The sequence below is a fragment of the Macaca thibetana genome, chromosome 13 (genome assembly GCF_024542745.1).
Source record: "Macaca thibetana thibetana isolate TM-01 chromosome 13, ASM2454274v1, whole genome shotgun sequence".
Taxonomy (NCBI): Eukaryota; Metazoa; Chordata; class Mammalia; order Primates; family Cercopithecidae; genus Macaca; species Macaca thibetana.
In genome coordinates this window covers 56,808,368-56,825,645 of record NC_065590.1, presented here as the reverse complement: position 1 = coordinate 56,825,645, position 17,278 = coordinate 56,808,368, and the positions used below count along the sequence as shown (strand labels likewise).

The window sequence follows — 17,278 nt, the reverse complement described above, 5'->3', positions numbered from 1 at the left end:
GATTTGTTGAGTCTCTAATGTCTAATCACCTCTTCTAGGCAATGGGAGAAACAAAATTTTACTTGACCAGATTTGAAATAAGACTGAGTCCCATTAGTTGATAAGGAATGGGTAGGGCTGACACACAATAGTATTTGGGAAGCCCAGGAGGACATGGTTTACCAGCAAGGGAGATTTTGAAGATACCAAGTCCAAGAGAAAGGGTGTGTAGAGACATGCACTGAATCCAAAGAGAATGACCAGGCAAGACCAAGAGAGGAGATTCAGAAAGAAGAAGGCCTTCACAGTGCAGCTATCAGAAATCCATGGCTGGTAAAGGAGATATGGAGGTTATTGTGCAAGAATGGATGCTGAGAAAGTCAATTATTTACTTATGATAGGACCCTGAGATCACATTTGACCAGCACTAGAAAGAAATACCTATTTTTGTAGTCTAAAACTTTTTGACCATACAATAAACAACAGTGGTTTGACTAATTCAATAACATAGCCCCTTGTGACTTGAGAGTGATCATTGTAGAACCTTTTCTCAGAGTAAAAGTGTAATTGGTTATGGATCAATAAGTAATTTCTTTTAGAAGGAAAAGACTCTTGTTTTCATTTTTATTTATTTATTTTTTGAAGTAGCAAAGCTCTTACATCAGAACTGAGCACATACATTTTGAAAGTTGAGATTGCTCTAAGCAGTAAGATTCCTTACTGTACTAGTGAAATGTATCTTAACTGATCATTTATTTATGATGCCATAAAAATCCAGATGCTCTTAATTTTGATTGTTACAAATTTGCTAAAAGGCACCTGAAATTACCTTTCCAGGGTTCCCCTTTTGACAACTACATTTTAAATTGAAATTTTACTATGGTCCAATAATGGCTATGCTGAGGGGTTTTGTTGTGTTTTTCAAGATTACCAATGAATTCAGCCCTTGTGGTCAGTGTAAACTCCTACACAGCTTATTGGAAATTCCAGAATTCTAAGACAAAATTAAGATTAAGAAAACAGTTTAATAAAAACAGAGAATGAAAAACTTGTAAAAGTTTGTGCTAATGTACTTTGGTGTTTCATGTTTTTCTTAATTATTTTAGAACTCGTACCCAATGGCCACATTCTAACAGGAAAGAACATGATGACCTAGTCAAATGTCCTTTGGAGCATGAGTACTGATAGAAGGAGAAATTATAGGGATAGACAAAACAAAATAGAACAAACTTCCATGGTTGCTTAATGCATGGGAAATAAACTGAATCTCAAGGATAAAAAAGAGGATGGGGAGACTTACATGCTTCTTCTGAAATCTTCTAAAAGATACATTTTAGACCAAGAACTATGATAATAAGAATCCTTTAGAAAAGTTTTTGAATGTGTGACCACTATGATTTTTTGGATATATCAATAAAATATTAATACCTCTTAACAATAAAAGACACTGTGCTTCTTTACAAATAATGTGAGAAAATGAAGATTTAAAGAGTTTCAACCATACTCATTAATAATTTTTAAAATGCAGAGAAAGAAGAGAGGTCCCTGAACCCTAAAGTTAATTATGGCAACTTTCAAAGGAAACTGAAGCTTTTCATTCATGACTACTCTTTGCCATCTATTATACGCTGAGTAAATTACTGTGGGAAGCTTACAACTTAGAGAAAAGAGAATGGGCCCAGGATGTAAGTTGGTAATTATGAATCAAAATATATGTTCCTGACACTTATGTATCAAAATAAGTACAAAATGGCACAGAAACAATCTTTTTGCCATCTTCTTTCACATCCCCAAATAACTTAAAGTATCCTTTCCTTCCTTTTATTTCATGTAGCTTCAGATAAGTACTTTCTCTAGTGAGCAAAGAAATAAAGACAGAATCCAGATCTTTGCATGTCACCAGTATTACAACCTCCTGCTTCCAGCCAGATGGTATGGTATCTCCTCCTGGGCAATAACTTATTTTATTCATTTGGCAAGTCTGCCTAAAGACACTAAAATCACTCCAAAAATTTTTTAAAAATTATTTTGAACACAGAATTAACAGGAATTAACACTCCAAAAAAAAGTTTACATTGCAAAGAACGTGATTAACAACAGCAATAGGTATGTGGTCTTATTTCCTCTAGATTGTATTCATATTTCCTATAACAAAGTACTGGTTTCTGGGGGAAAGAAGCGTCCAAGAGGCAAAATTATAAATTCTTTAAAAAAAGTTAACAGTAAAAAGTAAAAGCTGAATCTTATCCAAAAAGTACTTACTATATGCAGTTCTAGGTAGTCACCCAAGCCTGAAGAACTGTCCACTCGCACCAATACTGCTTCTTTCTGAACAGTGCTAAACCCTATGGCCAGTCTGTCTGCTCGTGTACTGGGTCGGTCATTAGGAGGCCACTTATACGTGATTTGTCCACCACCTTTGCTAAAGATATACGTTGTCCCAGCTGGAAAACAAAAACCAAAACCAATTAGTCCAAATACATCAAGTCTGCACATTAGCAAGGCATGTTATATTGATAGTACAGTATCAACTCTACACACAAAACTATGTCAAAGAAAATTACAGATTTCAATCAAATGTGCTCAGGAAAGTGGACTGAGTTGTTTTAAAAGAAATAGAGAGGTAGCTCAGTTTTTAATACACTGATTAAGTTTACCAGCAGGTGTCTCAGAACAAATAGTAGGTTACTGTGTTTCCCATGGAGTTGCACAAGAATGGAATGGAATGAGGCTTTATTTCTTCCTGCCAGTTTTTAAGAAATAGTTTCATAGAAAACATTGACTGGATGCTTCCAAAAAGCAACAGCAACATATATCAACTTGGTATTGAAACAGGAGCTGCATGCAGATGTGACAGGGTCATACAGCACCGTGGAGAAAGTCGCAACAAATGTGCTAGGAATATAACTTTTATGGAAAAAGGATCTACTTACATGTGACAGATAACTAATGGATGAACAGCCACAAGCCCCAGTAGCCATGTCAAGAAAATACAGCTAATAGATCTCATCCCTAAAAGTCAAGTTTTACTTAACAAGCAACATCTAGTAGCTGTCAAACTATTCAGAATCATAAAAAGACCCTCATCCTCTGCCACCCCAAGGTGAATACAAGCCTTATAGCACTGAGAATCATGTCATGGACTCATTCTGTGAGTGTTCAAGTTTTACCTTATGGTGGTCCTGTCAGTAAATTATCCAGCTTAATTGAAAAGAGTTGTTTTCAAACAATTTATTCAGCATTTGATATAGTTTGGCTCTGTGTCCCCATTCAAATCACGTCTGAAATTGAGATAATTTCAGATCCTCATGTGTTGAGGGCGGGGCCTGGTGGAAGGTGATGGGATCATGGAGCGGCTTTGCCCATGCTGTTCTCATGATAGTGAGTTCTAACAAGATCTGATGGTTTCATAATTCCTTGACATTTCCTCCTACACACACTTCTGTCTCTCCTGCTGCCTTGTGACAAAGGCGCCTGCTTCCCCTTCTACCATGATTGTAAGTTTCCTGAGGCCTCCTCAGCCTTGCAGAACTATGAGTCAATTAAACCTCTTTTCTTTATCAATTACCCAGTCTCAGGGAAGTTCTTTATAGCAGTGTGAAAACGGACTAATAGAGCATTTGATGCACTAAAGTCTTACCTCAATGCATCATTCAATGGCCATCCATTTTGTTTCTATTCTTTTGAGGGCCTGGATAGAACCAAAAGGTGAAAAAAGAATGGATTTTATCTCTTTCTTCTCCTGACTGCTTAAAATGGGACATTGTTCTTTCCCTGCCTTTGCAGCTTCTTGTTCTCATGCCTTCAAACCTGGACTGAAATCTACATCATTGTTTCTCCAGTTCTCAGTCCTATGATCTACACCCATAGTTTTTCTGGTTCTCCAACTTGCAGACAGCAGATCATATATGACTTGATCATATATACATGATCATATATAATAAGAGAGAATATTAAACATCTTGTATTTATAGAAAAATATCTGGTACCAAGAGTAACATTTATGTGCAAAAGTTGTGTGTACAGCAGTATGTTTTCAAGATACTTATACATTGAATTGCTATGATTACCAAGTTTATCAGTTAAATGGAGATGACCTACTATCACATTTGTGTACATTTAATTAAACAGCTGACAATATTGATTTTGTGGCCATTTTTGGAGGCAACTCTTCTTTGTTTTCAGTTACAGACATTTCCATAGGCCTTTGAGAAACTCCAAAGACCTCTGCAATATGCATAGTGTAGCTGATGCTTAAATAGGCCTTGGTATATAGACCTCTTCCACAAAACATGTTAGGAGAAAATTGAATGCAAAAGTGATAAACAAGAATACTGTTAAAATGCAAAGGTATAGAGGCTGTGTCCTTCTCTATTAATTTTTGTGGATACCAATGCATGAAAATAGTTTATCTCTTTCAAGTGAGAAAAGGTAAACCATATTTCAAAGGCACCAGTCAGTGCACAAAGAAAATTCAGAATATACAGAGTATATATCAGAAATGCTTGGGCTTTCCTGAGTCACTTATGTTCTACAGCATCAGAAGCTTGTTCATCACCATCTTTATAGGCAAGTACTATTTGAGAAATATTTTTCTGCCTGGTAACTTTTGCAAATGATTAAGTATTAACTTTTCTAGTGAAGCCTATTGTTGATAAAAATAGGACAAGAACATATAAAAGTGGGGACGGCTTTAAAAGGAGGATGTAGTGGTTACCTCTGAGTGCTGATACTTAATAATTAATTTATTTTCTGTTTTTAAATTAACTTTGTTCTCTAATGACTATATATATTATGTGAAATAAGAAAAATATTCAAAACTAGAGATCCTATTTAACAATATAAAACAACACAAATCTAAGAATTCTGATGGTTTCAGAATTATAAGTGTGAGGTAAGCATTATAAAACAACATTGCATAGTAATTTTTAACTTTAAAAATAACATTCACAATTTAAAAAAATTCTTATCTCCTTACGTATGGAACATAGGGCAGACATTACTTCCATGCTATATCTGAGGAAATTTAGTCATAAGGATTAACATGCGATCTCAAGTTGCAAACTTGATTAATTGGCAGAGTTGGTATAAAACCCATATCCTCACTCCTATTCCAGTATATATATATATATATATATATATATATATATATTTATGACAGAAATATTTCTGTTATCATAACCAGGCAGTCAAGAAAAAGTTAATTGGATGTCAGTCTGAATTTATCAAGGCCAACTGTTTTCATATTCTAATGTCTTATATCCATAAAGTGACATTTGCTCTTCATTATCATATACTTTCCTTTCACCTCACGATACTTTTAAAAAGAGAAAAATAACATGTAAATGTAAAATGACAGAACATTTAATATATGTAGATTAACATTTAGTTGGGGTGCACTTCCCAAACCTATGAAACTACAAAAGTTTCCAGCTCAGTTACAGAACTTGTGGGTAGTAATTTGAAGGTTTATATTCTCAGTAAGATAAATGTCACAATATAAATACCATTACTCAAGATTTGATTCCATCTCAGATTTTAACCTTTTTCAGTGAATGTAAAACTTGATGACTACAAAGAGATTAGCTAACCTGTCCTGTTTAGAATGACTTTACAGTTTTTTAGGTTTCACCAAAACAAAGCAAAAAAAAAAAAAATTGCAACTACTGTGTGTCAAACATTGTCATTATATCTAGTTTCCTTTTTTTCCCACCAGATATATCCAGAAAGCAGTCTTTCTTAATTTTTCTTCTGTATACATGGTAGTGCATTGTATTGTACTAATCAGTACAATTTTATAAGCAAGAAAATTAGATATCCAGTCCTTCCTCAGCTCTCTTCTATATACTTTTATAAGCACTCTGGCTTTTTATTTTTTTAAATTAACTTTGCATCAAACTTTACAAAATCTCCTATGTTCTTAAAGCCCTCTTTTCATTGAGCTAGAAAATTACTCTCACAATCAAATATAGTAAGTTAGATTGTTTAAAGTTTCAAAATCTACCTCCTTTAACACACATCTTTCTGAACCAAGGACATGTTGTACTTACTGAAGCAGAATAGCTTAGAGATTAGAATGTAAACTCTAGACTCAGAGAGATCTGGGTTCAAATTCCAACTGTGTCATTTGCTAGCTACGTGAACTTGGTAGCCATTTATTCTTTAATGGGATTCCTATTTGAAAAAAGATGGTGATAGCAATACTATCTTATAGAGCTCTATCAGAATTAAATGAGATATTACAAAGTAACATTTAGTCCATTTCCTGGTATATGATAAAAGCCTAATAAATTTTAGAGAGAATAGGTGTCATGTATGAGGGCAGTTGTGTGTGTGTGTTGTAAAAATATAAAATAATGAACACTGTAACATTGTTTTATTTTAATATGAAAGCCTTTAAAAAAGTTGGACATATTTCAAAGTTGTGTCCAAATCAAATGACTTTCAAAAATGACATTTCTACCTTCTAATTTTTATTAATCTTTTCAATATTTCGTAGCATGGATTAGAACTTTTATGTAAACTCATTATATTATTATTTATGTTTGGTAATAGTTGACAATGGAAGGGATATTAAATTGTATCACATGGGAGCTTTCATGAGAAAAAGAATATTAGTTCATCACCATAAAACATCCAGCGTAGTAAGATTTATAGCATAATGCAAAAAAAAAAATCACCTGACCATTACATAAAGACCAAACTTACAAAAAAAAAAAAAAAAAAAAAAAAAAGAAAAAACCTGCTAGCTAGCTTTTTAAAAATTTTATCTTTAAAGAAACATGTTTTATTTTACTATATAAGTGAGTTAAATATGCATTGGTAGTTACATCTTAATCACAGTTCCAATATAGAGAGGAACTTAGAGGAATGTGTCACCTTTATTATTTATGCATGTTTCTACATGGCAAACACTACCACATCAGTACCATGTCTACTAATGGATTTACTGCAAATTAACCTTGACATCCATCAGATCACTGAATGTATGAATGACTGAAATTTAAAGTGGTTTTCAGCCATCTCCACATTTAAGCTGTGCATCAAGCCTCTATTACTCACTCTAAATTCATTCACAAAGTTGGCTCTATCAGACACGAATTTAGCAATGTCAACACACTTTACACTCCAATAAATGTTTGTAAAAAATATACATGGGCTCCCATATCTCTTGCTTAAACTGCCTGTGATGTTATAATAAGGGAATATTTTTAGATCTTATTGAACATGCTATTTATATATAGGGCTCTCTCCCCTCCTGTTCTTTCTTGACAACTGTCCCTTGCCTATATGTGCCCACTTCAGCCTCACGTCAATTCTGCAAAGGCTAACATTTTCCCTTACATAGACTGAACATTTCTGAAAAGGGAAACCAATCAGCATGTACAGGTACGCTCAATTATTGGTTGCTCTGGATCCTTGCTACATGAACAATAATATAATTAACTTCGGAGTAGATTAGCTTCTAACTCATAACATAAGTATATGAATAAAAGGTTACATTTTGAAAGCCTATAATTCTTCAAATGTCATCTTGTAGCCAACATGAAACATTCAGGCAATTATGTTTCTATTAATGAATGTAATAGGGATCTAACACTTCCTTCAGTGAAAGTTTACAGTAAAATCCAGGTAGTCAGATGAATATTAAAAGTAAAGCATTTATGAGTAAGGGGAACCTTTATTCTTCCTACAACCTTTTCCAGATGCTGTTGTTAATTTGAAATTTTCTGGACAATTTCTATCTATATGGAGGAATTCTTTGGCTTAAAGTTCATAAAAAGCAAAAGCACTGAGACCACATTGTATGCAAAAAGAGTTTTAGATCAGGGCAACATTTCTAAACTGATGAAACAGAATCTTAACAATCACTAAAACAATAACAAGTAAATACACTTTATTTTCTTTCTGAATTATTGTAAGTTCTTTGTAGAATCATAAGGAATTATTTCATGAAACTGAACACTACAGGTTCTTAATTCCTAAAATTTCATATAGGCATATGCAAAATTCAGAAAAAGTGAACATTATCTTAGGAGAAATTAATGGAATCAAGTAATGAGTTTCTACCTATAATATGTAACCACTTCTAGATTTAAAAATTAATTACTATAATTACTAATATTGAGAAGTAAGACACAGCCCTCAATGTTACATATGCATGTAAGGGTGCAAAGACAAAGATGCTAGGAAAAGAAAAAGAAAATATGGACTATATATCATAAATTAAGACTTCTGGTGGGAGGGGCAGACAACAGAATTGGCAAATGTGTTATAACTAGCTAAAGAGACTGGAGAATTAGACAGATTTTTAATCATACATATTTGAGAAAGAGAATGGGTATGTTCTTTACAAATGAAAGAAGGCAAGAAACATGGCATGTCACAGAAATGGTTTAGACACAGGTCCCATATTCTCAATCAGGTTGAAACAAAAAATGTCCAGAAGAATTTAGATAATTCCCAAATAACGAAAGCTTTTTGGAAACAGTTAAGGATGATATTCAAGACAGCAACATAGGTCAACAGATAAAAAGTTACAATTAGGTAAGAAGAATCAGTTCTGGTGTTTTGTTGCACAGTAGGGTGACTATGGCTAATATTATTATATTGTAAATTTCAAAATAGCTAGGAGAGAGGATTTGAATGTTCTACCTACAAAGAAGTGATAAATATATGAGATGATGAAAGTGATAAACATACTGATTCAATTTTTATACAACATATACATGTATTAAAACATCACTATAAGTGTGTACAATTATAACATGTCAACAAAAACAAAACACAATAAATAAATTTCCAAAAAGAACAATGGGAAGTTTGTCATATATAGCAAGTTGTATATTCTGTCAAAACTCTAGACTAAAGCATTTTTTAACTATTAAATTTTGTATTAAATAAAATTAAATTATTAAATTTAAAAAAATAGGTTGTTGACTACTTATTAAGTCGAATGAAAACTGAGCAAGACAGGGAGACTCAAACTTGTGAGCACACTATTTTCTTTCATTGGAATTTTATGAAAGTGATACTGCCTAGGGTCACTGTGCACACACTATTCCACCAAACACCAATCATAAATGTGGTTCAAGTTAATCCAAAAGATACTTGAACTCTTGCAAATCAGACACTGTCATACCTTCAGTATCCATGAGGACTCATTAGGTGTTAACAATTAATGTTTTCCAAATTTTTAAGGGGATCAAAGGAGGGTGAACCAGCTAGAATCCACAGTAGACGTGGGAAGTCTGAAAGCAGAAGAGTATTCCTCTTCAATGAGCCAGCCCATATGAGATTAGGCTCTAACCCAGCTAAGATACCATTTAAGAAAACAATTGTGTGTGTTTACTCAACAAGAAAATTTAATCAAAATAAAGCAATTGAGAAAATGAAATAACTAAAAGTTATTGTGATTCCTACGAGGTCAAGAATCATTTCTCTCAAATATAATTTCAATAGTAATTATGCACTTCATTAAAAAATGTATTTGCCTCTACCTATTGGCCCAAAACTTTTCTCTAATAAAAACGTGTGATGTTTATAATAAGAGTATGCTACATGAAAATAAAGTATTCATTCTTCTAAAAACTAGTGTACACCACTTTAATAAGTGAAATAATTATTTAAAATGTAAATAGATCCATGGCTCACCTATCTTGTCAATATCTTAGACATTTATTCAGAAACACCACCAATAGCAGCAAAGACTGCACACTGGAAAATCAAATAGACACCATTCACATAGAATGAGATGTTAATGACGTTCATTGGTGTAGTATAAAACTATGACTCTACATAATCGATGATCAATGATTGATAGAGATTGTGCTGATCTGAATCAGTTATTCTCTCTTTTTTCTGACATTATAAGGGCATTAACTAAAATAGAAAACATTTCTAAGCCTTCCTATCTCTTGGTTTGCTGATAAGTGCTAACTCTGTGAAAGGAGCCATGAATATAAATTCAAAAACAGCCTTTTCTCTTCAGCAGATAGGATCTGTGCATTAAAGGTAAATAAATATCAGGGCAAAACAGTTTGTGTGAGATGCCAGACAAATGGTGGTGTTTTGTTGCACAGTAGGGTGACTATGGTTAATATTATTGTATTGTAAATTTCAAAATGGCTAGAAGAGAGCATTTGAATGCCCTAACCATGAAGAAATGACAAATATATGAGTATTTGACAAATATTTGACAAATATATGGTATTCAACCATGTCATCAACTGTTTTGTATTTTTTTTTTTTTTTTTTTTTTTTTTTTTGAGACTGAGTCTGGCTCTGTCGCCCAGGCTGGAGTGCAGTGGCCGGATCTCAGCTCACTGCAAGCTCCGCCTCCCGGGTTTACGCCATTCTCCTGCCTCAGCCTCCGGAGTAGCTGGGACCACAGGCGCCCACCACCTCGCCCGGCTAGTTTTTTGTATTTTTTAGTAGAGACGGGGTTTCACCGTGTTAGCCAGGATGGTCTCGATCTCCTGACCTCGTGATCCGCCCGTCTCGGCCTCCCAAAGTGCTGGGATTACAGGCTTGAGCCACCGCGCCCGGCCTGTTTTGTATTTTTAAACTGTCTTTTAAGAAGGTGATATATTAAAAGCACTGATTAATGAAGACCTTAAAATTATCTGAAAAAAAGATAAGAAAAATCTATGTGTGTGTGTGTGTGTGTGTGTGTGTGTGTATGTATATATATATATATATATTTTTTTTTTTTCAGGTCAAAGTCATGTAAGTAGTTGAATAGTTTGAAATAATGTTCAACCCAATGAACATTATTTTTAAAAATGTATGCAATAAGTGGTCCACTTAGTGGTATCTTTACAATGTATTTTCTTTTAAAATCTACTTATTATTTTCCCGGCAAATGTGTCATTTAGAAGTATCCCCTCCAGGAACAGTTGAGTTCAATAGTTTGAGCTGCCCAGTGAGACAAACTTGTTTTGAGATCAAACTCAAAGTCCTAGGAACCACTTAAAAGGCTCTTGGTCCAGGTTACCTGGCTGAGTAGAAAAACAAGTAAGTAATAGACCTTTTGCCAATCAGATTAGAAAAAATTCCATAAAGACAGCAAAGTGATCTAGAGTTAAAAATAAAACAATGCAAAGTAATTCCACAACCAATAATCCTAAGAACATCAAATGCTTATGTCTTCCCTTCTGAAACTAGGCTCCCTCCAGCAGTAGGCGAACTTTATTAAAAAGTCTATGGCAAGTAACTCAGTAATCAATTTGTATTAAAGCTATAGGCAGCAGGGATAGGAAGAAAAAGAATCACATCATCAGGAACTTTAAGAAAAATCTTATTTTGAAGAGCATAACCTAAGTGTGTATGTTCCTAGTAAATCTTAAAATTATTAGCTGGTCGGTAGAAGTTGTAGTTGCCTAGTCATGTCCTTCAACTTACTTATTTCAAAGGTTAATTGTGAAAATGGTTTTCATCAGGATTCAAGAGTCGACAATTTTCTTTACTAAAATTATGGTCTAAAAAATGTCCAGCTTAAAAAAAAATGATATAGACATAGAGTTACTGCTCAAATACTCTTGGAGAAAAGTGAGTAAACTTTTCCACTTACAAATAGCAAAGCTGAGGCACAGAGAAACCAAGTGTCTTCTCAATGTCAAACAGATGGGTGCAGGCTTGTACTTAACTCTATTCTTAGTGATTTTTTTTTCTATACAACAAAAAGCTAAGCTCGAATGACTAATTCTTATTTAGAAAAATAAATTTTAATTCACAAATCAAGGTCTCATTTCAATCATTTTAGAGTTGTTCTAATGATGCTTCCCTAGTCTGATTTGGGGAAAGTTTCTATGACACTTAACAGAAATGATTCACTCACATTCTGACATTTTTAGAGTCTATCCTGAATCTTTAAAAGGTGTGAGGTGTCTGCAATGCTTTATTGTAACCATCCTCTCCAAGCAGCCATCCCGGCCTTTGGCTTATTCTGAAGCTTCTAAATTGTGGACCAAAGACGCAGAAGACAGATTTTCCTTATTATTACCATAGTCACTTTTATTCTACACCAGAAAGGCTTTATGACTTTTTGGCAGTGGCACTTCTTTTTCTCCCTAGTAATGGAATTAAATCCTTAATACAAAAGAATAGGTATTTATTTTGAATTATTTGCATTGCATATTTAAATAGAAGGGACCATGCGAACAATAAAATTTGTAATAATTTTAGTCTAAAACCAGAACCTTAACTTTTGTTTATTTTCTGATCTTAGTTCCACTCATTTGTCTTCTTCCTGCCTATCTGCTATACTTAAGTCATTCTTTACCTGACTAGGCTCTCATTAAAACCATTTACTAGTTATTTTGGACTGGAACTAAAGGAAATACTAGTTTTTGACTCAGAAATTATCTCAGACTAAGCTCTAACTTTATTACCTAGGCATTCACAAATGCAATACACATTCTCCTCTCAAAGTCACTTTTACTTCTGCTGGTTTAGGCTTCTCTGCTGCACCTTGATTTCTTTTGTCATGCTTCCCACATTCATTCCAGCCAAGGTTAATTCTCTCCTTTCAACATCCACGAATGTATTTCTAATTTCTGAACTATTATAATACATGAGAATTGTCTTTTATTGAAATTTCCATTTTAAAAAGTACGCATCCTGAAGAAAGGGATCTTGCTTTAATTCTTGGTATCCTTATCAAAAATTATGTGCTTTTATTCACTTACTAATTATTAATAATGACCTAATATACTCCTCAAGCTACGTCAGGAGCACTGATTCAATGATGAATACCATAAGACTCCAGCTTCTGAAACAAGTATAGCAAGGATTTATTTATGTGATCCATCCCACGCCTACATCCATCAGCAAGATGGAGTATCTGCAGCTATATAAGAAATCGGAATGATTTCACCTAATACGACAATCTCAGATAAGGACACAGATTGCCTAAATTATCCTGATAAGAAAAATCATTGTTGACTTAGTTACACGTGGGTAAGAAACAAGTATTATGAAGAGTCATGGGACTCCTCAACCTGGCAATGGTGATCACATGCAAAGGAGCACCAGATCTCACAGTTGGCTTGAATAACATAGCCCAAAATTCTGCATATTTTACAGGGAAAAGCTGGATATACCTTGCTAGTCCTCAGGCTTTAATGATTTATTAACACTCTGGCAGACAGCACCTTAACCAGGTGATCAAAGCTAGCATCACCAGTAATGAGACATATCAAATTCAGGTTCTCCAAATACGGCACACTGAGAAGGACACTGCAACATTCTGTGCTATTTTTGGCAAAAATTCAGTCTCAGTTTTAGTTTTCCAAAAATGCATAGTCTCAATTTAATCATAAAAAAGTATCTAACAAACCCAAATTGAAGGACACTCTGGAAAACAACTGGCAGCACTCATCAAAAGTCGAGGGCAGGAAACAGAGAAAGACTGAAGAACTGTCCAAGATTAGAGAAAACTAAGAAGCTATGACAACTTGATGAAATGCAAGATCCTGGCTTTGATAGTGGACCACAGAAGAGGGCATTAGCGGGACAATTGGCAAGGTTTGATTAAGCTCTGACTCTTAGTTAATAATACTACATCTTAATTTCCTGGTTTTAATCATTGTATCATCGTACTCTGGTTATATGAGATGTTAACATTTGTGGGAGCTAACTGAAGACACAAGAAGCCTCTTCTAATTTTTTATAACTTTTTTGTAAATCTAAAATTTCAAAATAATTTTTAAAGATAAATATATTTGTCATGAAAAACAATTTAGAATCCCTCTCTCTCTCTCTCTTTTTTTTAATTGAGACAGAGTCTCACTCTGTCACCTAGGCTGGAGTTCACTGGCTCAAACATAGTTGATTTGCAGTCTCAAACACCTGGGCTCAAACAATCCTCCCATCTTAGCCTCCTGAGTAGCTGGGGCTTCAGGCACATGGCCACCAGGCTTGTCAAATTTTTAAATATTTTCTTAGAGATAAGGTCTCACTATGTTTCCTAGGTTGGTTTCAAACTTCTGACCTCAATAGATCTTTCTGCCTTGGCCTCCTGAAGTGTTGGGATTGTGAGTGCGAGCTACAGTGTACAATTCAGAATCTTGAATAAGATGCTTGCCCATGGGAATCTACGCAAGAGAGGTAGCTTGAGAAACATCTAGCTCTTGAAATGAAGTAGAGTTTGAGATTTTGTTTGGCTATAAAAACAGGAGAGCATTTAGAGGTAGGCAGAAAACATTTAACTTTTGTTCTGCCTAATAAATTTGCTTAATGCAAAGCTCTTTGTAAATAAATCACTATTAAGTCTTTAAACTGAACATATTCTAAAAACGCAAAGTTAAGCCGGGCGCGGTGGCTCAAGCCTGTAATCCCAGCACTTTGGGAGGCCGAGACGGGCGGATCACGAGGTCAGGAGATCGAGACCATCCTGACTAACACGGTGAAACCCCGTCTCTACTGAAAAATACAAAAAACTAGCCGGGCGAGGTGGTGGGCGCCTGTAGTCCTAGCTACTCGGGAGGCTGAGGCAGGAGAATGGCGGGAACCCGGGAGGCGGAGCTTGCAGTGAGCTGAGATCCGGCCACTGCACTCCAGCCTGGGCGACAAAGCGAGACTCCGTCTCAAAAAAAAAAAACAAAAAAAAAAACAAAAAAAAAAACGCAAAATAGAAATTGCCTAAGTAGAGTAGTCAAATCAGGGATCAGTTCACCCAATAAGACACATAACTTATTCATTCATTTAATTCTTTTATCAGAATATGTCATTGTAAATATCATTGAAATTCTTATGAAATGTTTTCCAGTCTTAAAACCATGCAGATACATAGTCTTAAGTTAGAATACATTTTTCCTGTCTTGTAATTAGAACTTCTTCACATTAGTGTGAGCTAATTCCTTCCATAAATTTGGAATCTAAGAGGGAAACCAGTGTAAACAAATACTTGTATATGTAGAAATTGGCATACATTTTGGGCTGGGTAGAGTGGCTCACACCTGTAATCCCAGCACTTTGGGAGGCCAAGGCAGAAGGATTCCTTGAAGCCAGGAGTTTGAGACTAGCCTGGGCAATACAGCAAGATCCTGTCTCTACAAACTTTTTTTTTTTAGCTGGGTGTGGTGGCACACGTCTGTAGTCCTAGATACTTGGGAGGCTGAAGTTGGAGGATCACTTGAGCCCAGGAATTTAAGGCTGCAGTAAGTTGTGATCATACCACAGTATTCCACCCTGGGCAACAATGTGAGACCCTGTCTTAAAAAAAAAAAATAAATAAAAAAAGAAAGAAAGAAAAAGAAAAGAAATATTGTGGTTATGAGGAAAAAGATCATTCAGAAGGCAGGGGATGGTGGTAATTATGGAGGAAGGACTCACATCTTTTCTAATAAAACAAGACAAAAAATCATGTGATAGATCATTTTTAGAAGTTTCTTGAAAGTTTAAAAGCCAGATAGCTTAGAGAGGTGGCAGGGAAAAAACTCTAACTCAAATTAATGGTGGGGAATTTTCACTCAAACAAACAAATCAACAAAAAACAATGCAGAGACAACAGCAGAAATATATTGCTGGAGACAGAATACAAAGGCAATAAAATAGTATAATTTAAGAATTAAAACATCTGTATACTCAATAAATACTAATTAAGCATTTACTATGTATGAAGCACCATGCTAGATCCTGGTGATGATAAAAAAAGTGTGACATAGCTATGAAATCCAGCGTTTTCCCAACTATCATGACCCATCCAAACACGTCATTTCTTTCCTTTTTTTTTTTTTTTTGAGATGGCCTCACACTCTGTTGTCAAGGCTGGAGTGCAACGGCGTGATCTCAGCTCACTGCAACCTCTGCCTCCTGGGTTCAAGCAATTCTCCTGCCTCAGCCTCCCAAGTAGCTGGGATCACAGACACGCACAACCATAGCTGTCTAACTTTTATATTTTTAGTAGAGATGGGGTTTCACCATGTTGGCCAGGTTTGTCTCAAACTCCTGACCTCAGGTGATCCATCTTCCTCAACCTCCCAAAGTGCTGGGATTACAGGCGTGAGCCACCGCGCCCGGCCCAGATTTCATTTCTTGAATTTCTCTTTCATATTTCCATTCTTGTGACCATTCTCATCAAATTAAAGATAAATAAATAAATAAATAAGTTTTTTAATAAATACTTTACTGACTTGCTTTACTGACCTGCTACCTTCTCACCTCTTAATTTAAATCTATTTTACAAACTAACATCAGTTTATTTTTTGAAATATTATTGCTAGTTGTTTCTCTATTCAAGGACCTTCAATGATTAAGTGACTGTCTCCCAGATTAAGAATTTATGGTAACTTGGACTATCTCATATACAAACCAACCCTGTACTTCAAGCAGACTGGAGAATTCACTTGTCTCCCAAACACTCCCAAATTATTTTCATAGGAGATAAAATTTAACATGGTTCTGAAAAGATAAGAGCAAATTTTGTTGGCAGGATTTTGATGAGGAAAGTCAAAAAGGCACAAATGGTTTTCAGGAGTAAGGTGTAGATCCGCTTATAGAAATGGAAAGTCATATATATATATATATATTTAGCAGAAGCTGATGCATTTTTAAGACCACTATTTCTTATCTCTTTGTCTCTTGAATTAAATCCCCAGATTAATACAGAGCACAAATCATATAGTAGAAATTAGGACTATTCAAGGTCAGTATTAAAAAGAGATTAGGTAAGTTCTAGTATCTTAGTTTATCAAAAATTCTATGAAATGCAAATTTCCTTTAACAAGGAGTCACATAAATTCACTAATGTAAAAAAATGTAATATTAAAGTCATAAGAGGCCGGGCGCGGTGGCTGACGCCTGTAATCCCAGCACTTTGGGAGGCCGAGGCGGGCGGATCACAAGGTCAGGAGATCGAGACCACGGTGAAACCCCATCTCTACTAAAAATACAGAAAATTAGCCGGGCGCGGTTGTGGGCGCCTGTAGTCCCAGCTACTCGGGAGGCTGAGGCAGGAGAATGGCGTGAACCCGGGAGGCGGAGCTTGCAGTGAGCCGAAATCGCGCCACTGCACTCCAGCCTGGGCGACAGAGCGAGACTCCGTCTCAAAATAAATAAATAAATAAATAAATAAATAAATAAATAAAGTCATAAGAAAGACTGCACTTAATAAGTGACTTGGTGATATTTTGCTATTTATCATAAATTGTGTCATTCTATATTTATCAGAAATAAAACCGTTTCTCATTTTTTTTTTAATTTAAATTTATTTTAAGTTCCAGGATACATGTGCAGTACGTGCAGGTTTGTTGCATAGGTAAACGTGTGCCAGGGTGGTTTGCTGCACATATCAGCC

General features: G+C 35.0%; 1 protein-coding gene across 26 annotated transcripts in view; it reads right to left on the bottom strand.

Annotated features, from left to right (window-relative positions):
• NRXN1 (neurexin 1) overlaps nt 1-17,278 on the bottom strand; it is a 1,134,455-nt gene that overhangs the window by 323,289 nt on the left and 793,888 nt on the right. For 25 of the 26 annotated variants that reach the window (XM_050753719.1, XM_050753720.1, XM_050753731.1 and 22 more), the window contains one exon: nt 2,242-2,423. The exons of the other annotated variant lie outside the window; for it this stretch is intronic. In XM_050753719.1, coding sequence (XP_050609676.1) covers nt 2,242-2,423 — 182 coding nt within the window. The remainder of the gene's footprint in view (nt 1-2,241; nt 2,424-17,278) is intronic. 26 annotated transcript variants of the gene reach the window in all.